The 17,306-nt window shown below is 48.6% G+C and overlaps 2 protein-coding genes across 2 annotated transcripts; both read left to right on the top strand.

Moving 5' to 3' along the window:
- Positions 1-8,595: 8,595 nt before the first annotated feature.
- On the top strand, positions 8,596-9,276 carry LOC138801841 (olfactory receptor 10J4-like). Its single transcript, XM_069984942.1, has one exon. The coding sequence runs from the start codon at positions 8,596-8,598 to the stop codon at positions 9,274-9,276; it is 681 nt and encodes a 226-aa protein (XP_069841043.1).
- Positions 9,277-15,563: 6,287 nt separating this feature from the next.
- LOC138801840 (olfactory receptor 2T4-like) lies at positions 15,564-16,208 on the top strand. Its single transcript, XM_069984941.1, has one exon. It carries the CDS (start codon positions 15,564-15,566, stop codon positions 16,206-16,208), a length of 645 nt encoding a protein of 214 aa, XP_069841042.1.
- Positions 16,209-17,306: the final 1,098 nt, after the last annotated feature.

The following is a 17,306-nucleotide window of genomic DNA, read 5'->3' as shown; positions in this document are numbered from 1 at the left end:
TCAGTGACAGCTAAGTAAGCAGGAGCATTGATTATTCACGAAGAAGGGGGAGGAGGAAGGATTGGTGAGGTGGCCAGAGTGTGGCACAAACAACTCCTCTTTGACTCTTCATTATAGTAGGCGACATAAGATTGTACATAATCCACTGCACAAAAAATTACCAAAAGTCACCATGCTCACTAGGGGACTGCCAGCTACAGCACACTGTCCGCACCTCAGGTAGGGCCCAGGAGCTGACAGATTCCCTTTAAAGAGGACTGTGAGCAAATCAGCCCAGTCATTTCCAGATAAGTGGTATCTATTTACCTGTAGGTATTTGGCTAACCTCAATGCTAAACCTACCTCAGAGGACAGTGGCTAGCAGAGACTGGATGTGTTATGTTGTCTAGAGATCTAACTGCCTACAACTGAGGGGTTCCAGATCATGACTCTTCATTTTATAATCTTATAAGTGGGGATGGTCCGAACCTGCCGAGGTTCGGGTTCGTACGAACCTGAACTCTCGGTAATGATTCCCGCTGCCTTCACCTCCGTGGAGAGGGTGGATACAGCTGGAGGACCGCCTGGAAAACTGGGATACAGTGAAGGCAGTGGGAATGATTGCCGAGAGTTCAGGTTCGTATGAAGCCGAACCTCGGCACGTTCGGACCATCCCTACTTATGGGGTCTAAAGAAAGAAAGAATACCTTTAAACCCACCACAGCTCGGGGCTAGAGAAAAATATTAGAAAATACTGTTAAAAAGTAGGAAAAACTTTCCTGGAATCTGAGCTTATATAACCATAGAGAAAACTCAACTGGGCATGTGCCCGGACAGCCTCATGAAGAACACAAGAACATACAATAATCCCATTCATCAGTACAGACGGGACTTTTTAAGAGGGGAGTATTCCTCTTCTGGGTCTTTAACCATCATACTGCATCCCTATATGTATGTGCTGATGTACACAAAGTCCAAAAAATTTAGAACTAACAGAATTCATCTTCTGTATTGGCAAAACAAATAAATACCTTCCCAATAAATTTTGCTTATAAATTTTATTTATATGTGTGGTCTTTAAAGGTATAAGATGGCTGCGTAAGCTAAGATCCTCTTATAGGTTAAAAGCATAAAATAAGTTTTAAGGATATGATCTTAAACAAGATTATAAATTATAGCCAGGAGACCAGAGGTGGCTCCTAGGGGGATGTCATTACATTACATTGCAGTTACCCTCAGAGAGGCAACCACCTTATAAATTGGCCCATATTATCCATTCTATGGCAAATGCTGCCAAATAACACCCTGCGTGCCGTTCTTCAGGTGAGTGTAATGTTTAGATTTTACATAGATTCTTTATTTTATATCATCATGATCATATTTGATGGAGCTGATTCTTAGGGTTAGCACATGGGGTATTTTTCCAGCATAAAATATTAAATTTTTATAAAAAAAAAAAAATATATATATATATATATATATATATATATATATATATATACACTCACCGGCCACTTTATTAGGTATACCTGTCCAACTGCACGTTACCACTTAATTTTTAATCAGCCAATCACATGGCGGCAACTCAGTGCATTTAGGCATGTAGACATGGTCAAGACAATCTCCTGCAGTTCAAACCGAGCATCAGTATGGGGAAGAAAGGTGATTTGAGGGCCTTTGAACGTGGCATGGTTGTTGGTGCCAGAAGGGCTGGTCTGAGTATTTCAGAAACTGCTGATCTACTGGGATTTTCACGCACAACCATCTCTAGGGTTTACAGAGAATGGTCCGAAAAAGAAAAAACATCCAGTGAGCGGCAGTTTTGTGGGCGGAAATGCCTTGTTGATGCCAGAGGCTCTTCTCACGACACTCTTTTTGATGTGTGGATCAGGAAATCAACCTCCACCGAACTCCACAGAGATGGTTAGAAAAGAGTTTAAATAGAAAATGTTCTTTTTCTTTTTATTATCCTGGGGGGAAGGGGGGGGGCTGCCCAGGTGATTACTAGATCGTCCGAACAGCCCATAGAAGTCTGCTAGGGGCAACTAAGACAAATCTACTTTACACCAGTTTGATAAATCTCACCCATAGTGCTTGTTTTGTTTTTTGGGAGGGGGGGAATATAAGGCACCGTCTTATTTTCAAGGAAACACAGTAATATAATAGATAGATTTGCTGTTAGCAGACCTCTACCTTGTTCCCTCATGTCCATTGTCTTTTACAGTGATCCGGATCTTCTCAATAGATTCAGAATAAGATGAAGCTTTAGTCCGTTTTGTCCATTTGTGCAGCTAGAAGAAGTTTCCAATTAGAAAGACCCATTTATTCATTTTCATCCTCAAACTACACAAAGGTCTTTACCAAAACCACAGCGCAAAAGTGCCAATACTTTACCTGACCCTCCAATCTTCCTTACTGCATAGCGCCATGATAGTGAACCTATAACAGGTTCGCTGACACGTGCACGAGAAGGATGCCGGCATGACCCGGTGGTGCCACAATAACAGTATAAGGAAGGCCTCTGGCCGCGCTCCCAGGCCTGTCCTGTCCCACGTACCCTGCCATGCTTACTGCCAACTGGGGGTGTATGCTGGTGACGGGATGAGGGGGCAGGGGGACTGGGGATGTATGCTGGTGACGGGATAAGGCAGGGAGACTGGGGGTGTATGCTGGTGAAGGGATGAGGGAGCAGGGGGACTGGGAGTGTATGCTGGTGAAGGGATGGGGCAGGGGGACTGGGGGTGTATGCTGGTGAAGGGATGAGGGAGCAGGGGGACTGGGGTGTATGCTGGTGAAGGAACGAGGGGGCAGGGGGACTGGGAGTGTATGCTGGTGAAGGGATGGGGCAGGGAGACTGGGGGTGTATGCTGGTGAAGGAGTGAGGAGGCAGGGGGACTTGGGGTGTATGCTGGTGACGGGATGAGGGGGCAGGGGGACTGGGGGTGTATGCTGGTGAAGGTATGAGGGGTAGGGAGACTGGGGGTGTATGCTGGTGAAGGAGTGAGGAGGCAGGGGGACTTGGGGTGTATGCTGGTGAAGGGATGGGGCAGGGGGACTGGGGGTGTATGCTGGTGACGGGATAAGGCAGGGAGACTGGGGGCGTATGCTGGTGAAGGAACGAGGGGGCAGAGGGACTGGGGGTGTATGCTGGTGACGGGATAAGGCAGGGAGACTGGGGGCGTATGCTGGTGAAGGAACGAGGGGGCAGGGGGACTGGGGGTGTATGCTGGTGAAGGAATGAGGGGGCAGGGGGACTGGGGGTGTATGCTGGTGAAGGGGTGAGGGGGAAGGGGGACTGGGGGTGTATGCTGGTGAAGGGATGAGGGAGCAGGGGGACTGGGGTGTATGCTGGTGAAGGGATGAGGCAGGGAGACTGGAGGTGTATGCTGGTGAAGGGATGAGGCAGGGAGACTGGAGGTGTATGCTGGTGAAGGTATGAGGGGGCAGGGAGACTGGGGGTGTATGCTGGTGAAGGGGTGAGGGGGCAGGGGGACTGGGGGTGTATGCTGGTGAAGGTATGAGGGGGCAGGGAGACTGGAGGTGTATGCTGGTGAAGGGATGAGGGGCCAGGGGGACTGGGAGTGTATGCTGGTGAAGGTATGAGGGGGCAGGGAGACTGGGGGTGTATGCTGGTGAAGGGGTGAGGGGGCAGGGGGACTGGGGTGTATGCTGGTGAAGGGATGAGGGGCCAGGGGGACTGGGGGTGTATGCTGGTGAAGGGATGAGGGGGCAGGGGGACTGGGGGTGTATGCTGGTGAAGGGATGAGGGGGCAGGGAGACTGGGGGTGTATGCTGGTGAAGGGATGAGGGGCCAGGGGGACTGGGGGTGTATGCTGGTGAAGGGATGAGGGGGCAGGGGGACTGGGAGTGTATGCTGGTGAAGGTATGAGGGGGCAGGGAGACTGGGGGTGTATGCTGGTGAAGGGGTGAGGGGGCAGGGGGACTGGGGTGTATGCTGGTGAAGGGATGAGGGGCCAGGGGGACTGGGGGTGTATGCTGGTGAAGGGATGAGGGAGCAGGGGGACTGGGGGTGTATGCTGGTGAAGGGATGAGGGGGCAGGGGGACTGGGAGTGTATGCTGGTGAAGGGATGAGGGGGCAGGGGGACTGGGAGTGTATGCTGGTGAAGGGATGAGGGGCCAGGGGGACTGGGGGTGTATGCTGGTGAAGGAGTGAGGCAGGGAGACTGGGGTGTATGCTGGTGAAGGGATGAGGGGCAGGGGGACTGGGGGTGTATGCTGGTGAAGGGATGAGGGGCCAGGGGGACTGGAGGTGTATGCTGGTGAAGGGATGAGGGGCAGGGGGACTGGGGGTGTATGCTGGTGAAGGGATGAGGGGCCATGGGGACTGGGGGTGTATGCTGGTGAAGGGATGAGGGGCAGGGGGACTGGGGGTGTATGCTGGTGAAGGGATGAGGGGCCATGGGGACTGGGGGTGTATGCTGGTGAAGGGATGAGGGGCCAGGGGGACTGGGGGTGTATGCTGGTGAAGGGATGAGGGGCCAGGGGGACTGGGGGTGTATGCTGGTGAAGGGATGAGGGGCCAGGGGGACTGGGGGTGTATGCTGGTGAAGGGATGGGAGCAGGGGGACTGGGAGTGTATGCTGGTGAAGGGATGAGGGGCCATGGGGACTGGGGGTGTATGCTGGTGAAGGGATGAGGGGGCAGGGGGACTGGGGGTGTATGCTGGTGAAGGGATGAGGGGGCAGGGGGACTGGGGGTGTATGCTGGTGAAGGGATGAGGGGGCAGGGGGACTGGGGGTGTATGCTGGTGAAGGGATGAGGGGCCAGGGGGACTGGGGGTGTATGCTGGTGAAGGGGTGAGGGGGCAGGGGGACTGGGGGTGTATGCTGGTGAAGGGATGAGGGGGCAGGGGGACTGGGGGTGTATGCTGGTGAAGGGATGAGGGGGCAGGGGGACTGGGGGTGTATGCTGGTGAAGGGATGAGGGGCCAGGGGGACTGGGGGTGTATGCTGGTGAAGGGATGAGGGGGCAGGGGGACTGGGAGTGTATGCTGGTGACGGTATGAGGGGCAGGGAGACTGGGGGTGTATGCTGGTGAAGGTATGAGGGGTAGGGAGACTGGGGGTGTATGCTGGTGAAGGTATGAGGGGTAGGGAGACTGGGGGTGTATGCTGGTGAAGGTATGAGGGACAGGGAGACTGGGGGTGTATGCTGGTGAAGGAGTGAGGCAGGGAGACTGGGGTGTATGCTGGTGAAGGGATGAGGGGCCAGGAGGACTGGGGGTATATGCTGGTGAAGGAATGAGGGGCAGGGAGACTGGGGGTGTATGCTGGTGAAGGGATGAGGGCAGGGCTCCAGATGGCGACCAAAATGGTCGCCAATGCGACTGACTTTTTGCAAATGGCGCCCAGATTTATTAATCTGGGCGCCATTTGCGACTGGCCCCGGCGGCGGCGCGCTGTCTCTTTAAGATATGCGGCAGCGCGTCGCATCAGTGAGCTGGCTGGGGCCCTGACTTCCGGCACAGGAAGAGCGCGTCAGAGACGCTTCCTGTGTCAGAAGTCACAGGCTCGGCGTACAGGGAGCTCACTGACGCGCCGCGCTGCCGGGGATAGGACGGGACACCCCCGGCAGCCGCGCATCAGCCGGGGACAGCGTCCGAAGAAGAGGATCGCCGGGGGAGCGGGTTGTGAGGTGAGTTTGTGTGTTTGTTTTTTTTTAAATATTGCTTAGCATAGAGGAAAGGGGGGGGGGGCTTTATAATGGGGGGAAGAGAAGGGGGGCATCTATAATGGGGGGAGAAGGGCCATCTTCAAGGGGGGGAGAGGGGGCCATCTATAAGGGGAGGGGGTATCTATAAGGGGGGGAGAAGAGGGGGCATCTATAATGGGGGGGGGGGAGAGGGGGCATCTATAATGGGGGGGGGAGAGGGGCATCTATAAGGGGAGGGGGTATCTATAATGGGGGGGAGGAGGGGGCATCTATAATGGGGGGGGAGAGGGGGCATCTATAATGGGGGGGGGGAGAGGGGGCATCTATAAGGGGAGGGGGTATCTATAATGGGGGGGAGGAGGGGGCATCTATAATGGGGGGAGGAGGGGGCATCTATAATGGGGGTAGAGAGGGTCATCTATAAGGGGAGGGGGCCATCTATAAGTGTAGGGCAAACTGGCTGCAGACACTGGGAGATAGATATATGCACTATTATTATTATCAGGGCCCCTCAGGTGTCTATTGTAGGGGGTCACTTGCATTAGTCACTAGGTGAGAGATATATCTGTCTATATACACATCTTGTGGGGGGTCACTATGGCTGCAGTCATAAGTCTAGCTCAGTATGTATAGACTGTTGCAAGCTTTTAAAGGGAACCTGTCACCCCCGGTGACGGGGTGACAGGCTCCCAACCCCCCGTTAGAACCCCCTATACTCACCTGATCGCGCCGGGTCCCGCTTCTGAAGATGGTCGGGTCACGGAGATCTCAGCCGCTGCAGCCCGGCGCGCACACTGAGAGATGAGTCCAACGCTCATAGAGAATGACGGAGCACTGGACTCTCCCGTCATTCTCTATGAGCGTTGGACTCATCTCTCAGCACGCGCCTGGCTGCAGCGGCTGAGATCTCCGTGACCCGACCATCTTCAGAAGCGGGACCCGGCGCGATGAGGTGAGTATAGGGGGCTCTAACGGGGGGTTGGGAGCCTGTCACCCCGGCACGGGGGTCGACAGGTTCCCTTTAAGTTCAAGTTCAGAAGAGTAAGCCTCATTAAAAGGCTAGCCAAGTGAAGCTGAAGTACTGAGTCAGACTGTATATGGTTGTCAGGTTGCAAGTTTCCATGTTGAACGTTTTCAAACTAAGAAAAGAAAGAATCTAAAGGAGGAGGATGCTGCCGCGGCCTCTGCACACAGTAAGTCCCATTTAACATAACATTAATTTTACATGTTTTAAAATGTTGGCGACCAAATATTCTATTTGGCGCCTAAATTTTTCAGGTTAGGAGCCAATGGCTCCCAGGTAAATTTTTTAGTCTGGAGCCCTGGATGAGGGGCCATGGGGACTGGGGGTGTATGCTGGTGAAGGGATGAGGGGCCAGGGGGACTGGAGGTGTATGCTGGTGAAGGGATGGGGCAGGGGCACTGGAGATGTATGCTGGTGAAGGGATGAGGGGCCAGGGGGACTGGAGGTGTATGCTGGTGAAGGGATGGGAGCAGGGGGACTGGGGGTGTTTGCTGGTGAAGGGATGAGGGGCCAGGGGGACTGGGAGTGTATGCTGGTGAAGGGATGAGGGGCCAGGGGGACTGGGAGTGTATGCTGGTGAAGGGATGAGGGGCAGGGAGACTGGGGGTGTATGCTGGTGAAGGGGTGAGGGGGCAGGGGGACTGGGGGTGTATGCTGGTGAAGGGATGAGGGGGCAGGGGGACTGGGAGTGTATGCTGGTGAAGGGATGGGGCAGGGGGACTGGGGTGTATGCTGGTGAAGGGGTGAGGGGGCAGGGGGACTGGGGGTGTATGCTGGTGAAGGGATGAGGGGCAGGGAGACTGGGGGTGTATGCTGGTGAAGGGATGAGGGGCCAGGGGGACTGGGGGTGTATGCTGGTGAAGGGATGAGGGGCCAGGGGGACTGGAGGTGTATGCTGGTGAAGGGATGGGGCAGGGGGACTGGGGGTGTATGCTGGTGAAGGGATGAGGGGCCAGGGAGACTGGGGGTGTATGCTGGTGAAGGGATGAGGGGGCAGGGGGACTGGGGGTGTATGCTGGTGAAGGGATGAGGGGGCAGGGGGACTGGGGGTGTATGCTGGTGAAGGGATGGGGCAGGGGCACTGGAGATGTATGCTGGTGAAGGGATGGGAGCAGGGGGACTGGGAGTGTATGCTGGTGACGGTATGAGGGACAGGGAGACTGGGAGTGTATGCTGGTGAAGGTATGAGGGGGCAGGGAGACTGGGGGTGTATGCTGGTGAAGGGATGAGGGGCCAGGGGGACTGGGGGTGTATGCTGGTGAAGGGATGAGGGGCCAGGGGGACTGGGGGTGTATGCTGGTGAAGGGATGAGGGGCCAGGGGGACTGGGGGTGTATGCTGGTGAAGGGATGAGGGGGCAGGGGGACTGGGAGTGTATGCTGGTGATGGTATGAGGGGCAGGGAGACTGGGGGTGTATGCTGGTGAAGAATGGTGACTGGGGGTATACATATTTTTGTTGTTTAAACTATAAATATCGCAAAATTATGTTGTAATTTTTTTTGTCGAAGTGACACACCACCCGGGTTATGTTCGTTTTTTGCCGAATTTTGACACTCCAAGCTGAAAAGGTTGCCCATCACTGGTATAGCGTTTACCTTCTGGACAAGTCTGAATTGGCAGCTACAGGAGCAGAGGCATGTTGATAACTATCTTATTTCTTTTTTCTGACAGAGTTCATGGACAACACCACATCTTCTGTAACGTTTAATTTAGTGCCATTTTCCAGACACTCTTGTAGTAACACTCTGACATTCATTATCTTTTTCATTATATACTTGATTGGAATCCTTGTGAATATAACTATTATTACGGTGATATGGAGCAATGCTCATTTACACCGCCCCATGTATCTCTTTCTTGCAAACTTATCCCTATGTGATATCGGTTATACCACAGTTGTTGTCCCGAAATTTCTCAATATGATACTATCAGGGGATTACACAGTATCCTTCCCACGATGCATCACCCAGCTTTATTTCTATTTTGTAGCTGGCATAGCCGAGGACATGGTGTTATTGGTGATGGCGTATGACCGCTATGTAGCAATCTGCCAGCCACTATATTACCACCAGAGGCTGAATAAGAAAATGTGTGTCCTCCTCACCGCAGCCATTTGGTTCTTTGCTTGTACAAACTCGGCGTTATTTATTCATCAAGTCTTACAATTGTCCTTCCACCATTTTGTGACTATTTATCACTTTTTCTGTGACTTTAAAGTTCTCTTCCACGCCGGCTATGACAGCTCCAATAAACATTATATCATCTTTATCCTTATTGAAGTGATCGTTTTTGGAATTTTACCACTTTCTTACAATTTCAAGTCCTATGTAAAGATCATTAGTGGGATCTTACTGATTAAGAATAAAGAAGGAAGAAAGAAAGCCTTCTCCACCAGCTCCTCCCACCTCACCGTCATGATTATTTACTATGGTTCAGCCTTGTGTGATTATATGATCCCACCATCAGAGCAAACACGGTTTCTTGAACAAGCCTTGTCCACCTTCTACACGGCAGTCATCCCGATATTAAACCCAATCATCTACAGTCTACGTAACAATGAAGTCAAGAAAGCTCTACAAAGATCGGTCAGCAGAAAATAAAATACTGCTGGTTATTATTACTATTATGTCCGATTGTTCGCCATTTGGTTACCGGTAGTTGAATGCAGCTCTAGGAACCCCTGGAAAACATGGACACAACCATAGCCAATAAGCTGTATTCTTGTTTTCTTGGACTCCCTATGGCTTCATACAACTTCTTCAGCCACTGGTAGTCAATTGCTAAACGATGGGACTCGAGTATGAGAGTTGCGCTCATCTCTAATAATTATCAATAAATAATTTTAAATAAAAAAGTTATAGAAGCTTTTATCACTTGATGAGCTTCCTCTTCCTCTTATTTTTTTAACGCCATTTTAATCCTCATCCTTCCCTTTTCTCCTTAAAAGAAATGCGACCTATTGTTTAAATCAAGTTGTTATGTTTAACATATCTTTTAAAAATTTTTGGTGATGTTGTTTCTAATATACTATCTATAATATAAAATCATCCTGAAATCTTTCATTGTTCACTAAAATGTTTTTAAAAGTTCAAAAAACTAACCTATTAAAAATTTCAATTTCCCCCTCTTTTCCCATTTATCAAATAAAACACATTTTAAAAAAAAAACATGTTGCATGCGGAATTGTCTGAATTATTAAAATGAATCCTTCTTGATCCTGCATGGTGATCGTCGTAACTAAAAAAAAAAAACACTGAACGTCAAATTAACAGATTTTTGGCTATATCATCTATTGATTGGATAAAATGGAATAAAAAGCTGGAACTGAATACTAATCTGGTACCAATAAACTACAGATCACAGTAAAAAAAGGTGCAAAAAGGATGATGCCAAGTTTTGATGCCAAGTGAACAATGCAGATGCCCCTTTAACCCTCTGCTGCCCGCAGCCTCCAGCCACCGGCCCGGAGCATACATTACCTGCTTGCCGCCGTGGCTGTGTTTGAGGCTCCCGTCTCCCGTCGGTCCCCATCAGCCAATCAGTGATGGGGAGCGAGGGGAGCCGGGAACCTCACACACAGCCGCTGCGCCAAGCAGGCAATGTATGCTCCGGGCCGAGGGCTGCGGGCAGCAGAGGGTTAAAGGGGCCGGGTTACATATCCGCAGTGGAATGAAAATTCTGCTGCGGATATGTAACCCCATAGACCTTCACACTACCAGGATCCGCAGCAGATTTCGCTGCAAACTCTCAGCGTGACATGCGCTGCGGATCTGGTACGTGTGAAGCTACCCTAAGGGTGCTTCTTCCTCAATTGCCTCTTCACTGCGGAAACCACACACCCTTGCCATCTAAGCACAAGTCTATAATACACTGTAGTTACCACAGCGTGAATCACAATGCTGCTGTCACAAATGTGCCCCTGTCTATGCCCCTGCACTGTAGTTCCCCCCTCCCCATTTTTAATTGCAGGTCATCCAACGCTCTATTAATGTTAGGTAGCCCAGGGATGCGAGGTGTTGCGGTACCACTGTGGCACTTCTCCCAGTTTAGCAGGATTGGATCCAGCTTTTCCCTGGCACCCAAGGTGGAGCACTAGGGAGTGGAGCAGCACTGAAAGGCCGGCGGCTTAATAAGTGGAATGTAGATCAAATCAAGCCATTTGCTTCCTTCAGATGAGCAATTTTCTCATCTCTACAGCTCATACACAGATTTTTTTGTCTTCAGCAGAAAGCAGCAGCTGAGAACTGGGGCAAGGAGACTGAACAGATAATAACAAGTATGGAAGGAATTGTAAGTCTCACCATGGGCAGCAACTAGACATGAGCGAACCTGGAGCATGCTCGAGTCGATCTGAACCCGAACTTTCGGCATTTGATTAGCGGTGGCTGCTGAAGTTGGATAAAGCCCTAAGGCTATGTGGAAATCATGGATATAGTCATTGGCTGTATCCATGTTTTCCAGACAACCTTAGAGCTTTATCCGAGTTCAGCAGCCCCAGCTAATCAAATACGAACGTTCGGGTTCGGATCGACTCGAACCCGAACCCGGTTCGCTCATCTCTAGCAGCAACATATCAAATGTTATGTTTGAGTGGAATACCCCTTTAAGAATAGGCTTGTAATTGAGAGAGCTACTGGGCAGAGGAGGCTGTACAATTAAGACAGTACTATAAATTGTGGGGATTGGCTAATGTTGTATGAGTTTAGATATAGGAGAATATCCTGTACTCCCAGCTATGAAGATCCACCTAATGCTGGAATAGATCACAGATGGCCAATTCCAGTTGTTCATGCCTCGGGGTTATACAACCGGGTGGAGCTAATCCCTCGAGATTACCCAAGTGGACCAAGCGGTAATCAGGCGGGCACATCGGCGAATCGCTCTTCTCCAACCCACTGTAGATAGTTCTTGGTAAGCAGAAAGGACTTTTGAGAAACACTTAAAAGAGAGACAATCCCAAGAAACATGAAAAGGCGTTCACCTTCCTTAGTGGTAGTCACCCCCTTTGTAGGATCAACAGGCCATTAGCCAATCTTATAGGAACTTGAAAAGAAAGGTAATCAGCATACAGTCTTTCAGTACCCAGGCACCTGGCACAGGACCACCGCCTGGAAAGGACTCCCTCAGGAACTCTGCTGTAATCTATGGCACTGGTCAGGAACTCAACTGGTCAAGAGCTAAATAACTCTGCTCATCAAACTTATAAGTTAATAACAGGGGTAATTTCTCATTGGTGGAGCAGGATGTGTGGTGATTCAACACCTAATAGGTAAGAACATTCTAGAAAGGGTCTGTGATAGGCTGGGAAGTTGGGAGTTAGCTGGCAATCATCCTCTCAAGCACTAACAGTGTTACACGTCAGTTAACCCATACACAGACTCCAGTGTGCTCGCTGGAAAGAAATAGTGCCATCTTGTGGCCAAAAAGCATTAAGACACCTTTCTCTTAGAAACCCAGCAATAAACAACATTCAGTGCCGACCAACATACTTGCACATAAAAAGCAGTGGCAGATGGGTTGTGGGACACTGCAAATAGATCTGTGTGACCCAGCAATATAGTTACTGGTAGCTGAAGCAAATAGATAATTAGCATGTAGTGCAATGGTATGGGGAAGCACTGTGGGTCCTTAAAGGGGGGTGTCAGCTGGGGGGGTCTTGGTTATGGGGATCTCCCTGATACTACTCCCCCATCATCTGCTCATAGTATGAGCAGATGATGGGAGGAGTAGTAGTGTGTATCTGTTCCACTGCACCGAGCAGGGAGGGAGGGGGGAAGCAAATGCATCGGCACCTCTTTCCCTCCCTGCTCGATGCCCTCATTTTGGGGAGCAAGTGTCCTTGCTCCCCAAATTATTCCATAAACATACTGCATCAATAAAGCATAGTGTACATTACACCAGATTACATTACATAGACTTCCACAGACACAATACAGTGCCATAGACTTCTACATATAGTGCGCCCTCTATTGGACACTCCATAGGAATTACACCTAATTCGTGACGTCACGGTTTTTGATAGAATTTGAAGCCTCCCTGATCTACTAAATTAAGGGAAATAGCATTATATGTGCATTTCCCATAATTAATGTACTTTAGGAATTTGTCTAACTTTCCATAAGTAATAACACATTAAAAATCCTTTTGGTCAGACTTCTCCTTTAAGGCTTAGGGGCCAATTAGAAATGCTGTGACCTCTATGCCTATGTCACTGTGCACGTTATCCAAGGGAGGGATTTCTTTTTATATAAATATATATCTTTGAAAACTTTTTTACTTGGCATCAAAGCGATCTCCAATGTTGGTCATTACCGACTGGTGCCGTCTGCAGATAGAAGCTGAAATTTTCCAGGTGTAAAGTAGGCCCAGCTTCTGAATCTTCATAATACTATGTTACCCAACCCATGATGTAAGTGTATGTCCTGGTTGGAAAGGGGTTAAACTACAGGAAAGAGAATTTTTTAGACGTGAACAAAACTTTTAAGGTTATGATGTAAAACCAGAGTAAACCAGAGGTGCCTCCTAGAGGGATGTCATTACATCATAAATTACTTTATACTAGAGGGAGGTCATTACAATATACTGGAGTTACCCTCAGAGGGATATATGACTTATAAATGGTCTCTGTATTCTGCCTGTTGCATAATAAATGCTGCAGTATAACACGCTGCAGCATCAGGTAGGTGTTACACTCACATTGGTGGATCACATGTCATGGATCCGATTCTCAGTGGTAATACTTAGAATATTTTTTTCCAGAACACAATATTATATTGTCATTTCAGGCCAAAATATTCCTTCGATAATTCTTTGATCAGTTCGTACAATTGTGTTTTTTACATAAACATTAGTGTTGTAGCTTATTTCCTGTTCCGCGCTCGGCAGTATGAGACAACGAAAGGGAGGAAATCCAGCACAGAACACAGACCAACATAAAAAAAACCCTCTCCATCAGATTAGCAATTTGATCCTTCATTCCTAATCCTGGCGGTGGTGAGACATGGAACACTCTCCTAGACACGGAACACTCCCCTAGACACGGAACACTCTCCTAGACACAGAACACTCCCCTAGACACGGAACACTCTCCTAGACACGGAACACTCTCCTAGACACTGAACACTCTCCTAGGCACGGAACACTCTCCTAGACATGGAACACTCCCCTAGACACGGAACACTCCCCTAGACACTGAACACTCTCCTAGGCACGGAACACTCTCCTAGGGACGGAACACTCCCCTAGACACAGAACACTCTCCTAGGGACGGAACACTCCCCTAGACACAGAACACTCTCCTAGACACAGAACACTCTCCTAGACACAGAACACTCTCCTAGACACGGAACACTCTCCTAGACACGGAACACTCTCCTAGACACAGAACAATCTCCTAGGCACGGAACACTCCCCTAGACACAGAACACTCTCCTAGACACAGAACACTCTCCTAGGCACAGAACACTCTCCTAGACACAGAACACTCCCCTAGACACGGAACACTCTCCTAGACACAGAACACTCTCCTAGACACAGAACACTCCCCTAGACACAGAACACTCTCCTAGACACAGAACACTCTCCTAGACACAGAACACTCCCCTAGACACAGAACACTCTCCTAGACACAGAACACTCTCCTAGACACAGAACACTTTCCTGGACACAGAACACTCTCCTAGACATTGAACACTCTCCTAGACACAGAACACTCTCCCAGACACGGAACACTCTCCTAGACACGGAACACTCTCCTAGACACGGAACACTCTCCTAGACACAGAACACTCCCCTAGACACGGAACACTCCCCTAGACACGGAACACTCTCCTAGACACAGAACACTCCCCTAGACACGGAACACTCCCCTAGACACGGAACACTCTCCTAGACACGGAACACTCTCCTAGACACAGAACACTCCCCTAGACACGGAACACTCCCCTAGACACGGAACACTCTCCTAGACACAGAACACTCTCCTAGACACAGGACACTGTCCTAGACACAGAACACTCTCCTAAGCACAGAACACTCTCCTAGGCACAGAACACTCTCCTAGACACAGAAAAAAACTTTTTTTTTTTTTTTGCTCTACGAGGCTATTTAAGGGGTAATTTTTACACAGTAATCAGTAGTTTTTATCGGTACCTCACTTGTGTATATGGGACTTTTTGCTCACTTTTTATGAAAAAATGTTCTGGATGTGATGTAAGAAAGAATCATTAATTTTGCTTTCTCGAATGTTTTTGCACTTATGTTGTTTACCGTGTGAGATCGGGAATCGGCTGTCAGATATGACAGTGGCATTTAAGTAACTCACACGAAACAGTCTCTTGGCTAACTTCATAGTACATTCAACTAACAAGCTTTTAATAGAAAAAAAATGGCCACCACCACTACCAATCGCGTTCACACATTGGAATTTTTTAGCCATCGGCAATGACAAAAAGACGGACGATATTTGCTACGTTCGGCCATCTATAATGATCATTCATGAAAATCCAGTATTGTGAATTTCCTAAATCCCATATTCTTCATTCACCATGTGCTATGTTGATAACCATCTTCCTCTTGTTTTCTGACAGGGTCCATGGACAATGCCACGTCTACTGTTATGATCCATTTTCTGCCATTTTCCATACACAATGATAATAAAATACTAATATTCACCATCTTCTTCTTTATATACCTGATCGGAATCTCTGTTAATATCGCTATTATTATGGTGATATGGGTAGATACTCATTTACACCGCCCCATGTATCTATTCCTTACTAATTTATCCCTAATTGATATCACTTACACAACAGTCGTTGTCCCTATATTTCTCTATATGTTACTATCAGGGAATTACACAGTATCCTTCGCACAGTGCCTCACCCAGATGTACTTCTATCTCGTAGCGGCCACAGCGGAGGACATGGTGTTATTGGTGATGGCGTATGACCGCTATGTAGCAATCTGCCAGCCACTATATTACCACCAGAGACTGAATAAGAAGATCTGTTCCCTCCTCACCACAGCCATTTGGTTCTTTGCTTGTATAAATTCTATCTTTTATGTCCATCAAGTCTTACAATTGTCCTTCCACCATTCCATGACTGTTCATCACTTCTTCTGTGACTTTAAAGTTGTTTTCCATGCCGGTTATGGTGGCTCCAATAAACATTTTATCATCTTTATCCTTATTGACCTGCTCATTTTTGGGATTATCCCACTTTCTTATATACTTAAGTCCTATATAAAGATCATTAGTGGGATCTTACTGATTAAGAATACAGAAGGAAGGAAGAAAGCCTTCTCCACCAGCTCCTCCCACCTCACCGTCATGATTATGTACTACTCTTCTGCTTTAGTGGTCTATATGATCCCACCATCGGAGCACACCAGGATTCTAGAACAAGTCTTATCCACGTTCTACACATCTGTGATCCCCGTATTAAACCCGATCATCTACAGTCTACGGAGCAATGAAGTGAAGAACGCTCTTCAAAGATTGGTCACCAGAAAAAAAAGGACTGACTATTGAAATATTTTCTATATATTTAGTTAAAATAAGAATCTAATATTGAGGATAAGGGGAATTACGTATTATTATCAGGGAATAATGCTGTACCATGTACCTAAAGGTGCCCCCTTGGTTGAGCCTGCAGGTACCATTCTGTACTTTACACTTTTTTTCCTAATACCAGGATGGATTTTTTTTGCAACTGCAGAGTTGCAACCAACGTCATAAACCTGCTTGAGTGATGGAGTCACACGATCAGGCAGCACAGGTTCCTGGTTGTGCAACTGGGCATTGCCGGGTAGCCCCATCCCTATATAGATGATAGGAGTAGTAACAGCGGTAAAGGTAACAGGTTCAGTTGTCAATGTGGCAGAATTGGCTCCACTGGTTCTTTCATGCTTATCCAGGTAGTGCACGTATAGCAGCTGTCTTTTCCCTCAAGCACGCCCTAAGTACGTCTGGGACCAGGAAAATGGAGTACCCTTGGGGTGTTGGAAGTACAGTGCTACACCAGACACAGGAAAGTGGTAAAACATAAGGAGGAGCTGCTTGCCGTTTCTCCCAAGGAGGTTTCAAGTTACACTTCCACTCAGGGGCGTAGCTAAAGGCTGATGGGCCCTGGTGCGAAATTTTATCTTGGGGCCCCCCCATCTCACCCGATCAGGCAAAGTCCTATCTAACGTTATATCCAATTACTCTAATGTGCCACCATGTTCTAATGCCCTGTCACTGCCTCCACCTCATGTACTGCACTACTGCCCCCTATAATTAATGGACTGTACTGTGTCATTGTCTAATCATTGTAGTCCAATCTTTGACTCTCCAGCTGAAAAACTACAACTCTCATCATAAACTGCCAGTTGGAAACGATGGGGGTTGTAGTGCTGCAACCTGAAGAGCCACATGCTGCAAAACTACAACTCCCATAATAAACTGTCAGCAGGGCACGATGAAGTTTGAACTTCTGCAACCTGGAGAAGTCACCTGATATCACCTGCAGTCCTATGTAACACCACAGATAACAGTGATATCCCTCTGAGAACAGATAATGTAGTAGTCACCTGCAGTCCTATGTAACACCACAGATAACAGTGATATCTCTCTGAGTACAGATAATGT

Source organism: Dendropsophus ebraccatus, chromosome 9 (assembly GCF_027789765.1).
Source record: "Dendropsophus ebraccatus isolate aDenEbr1 chromosome 9, aDenEbr1.pat, whole genome shotgun sequence".
Taxonomy (NCBI): domain Eukaryota; kingdom Metazoa; phylum Chordata; class Amphibia; order Anura; family Hylidae; genus Dendropsophus; species Dendropsophus ebraccatus.
This window is presented reverse-complemented; position numbering and strand designations above follow the sequence as displayed.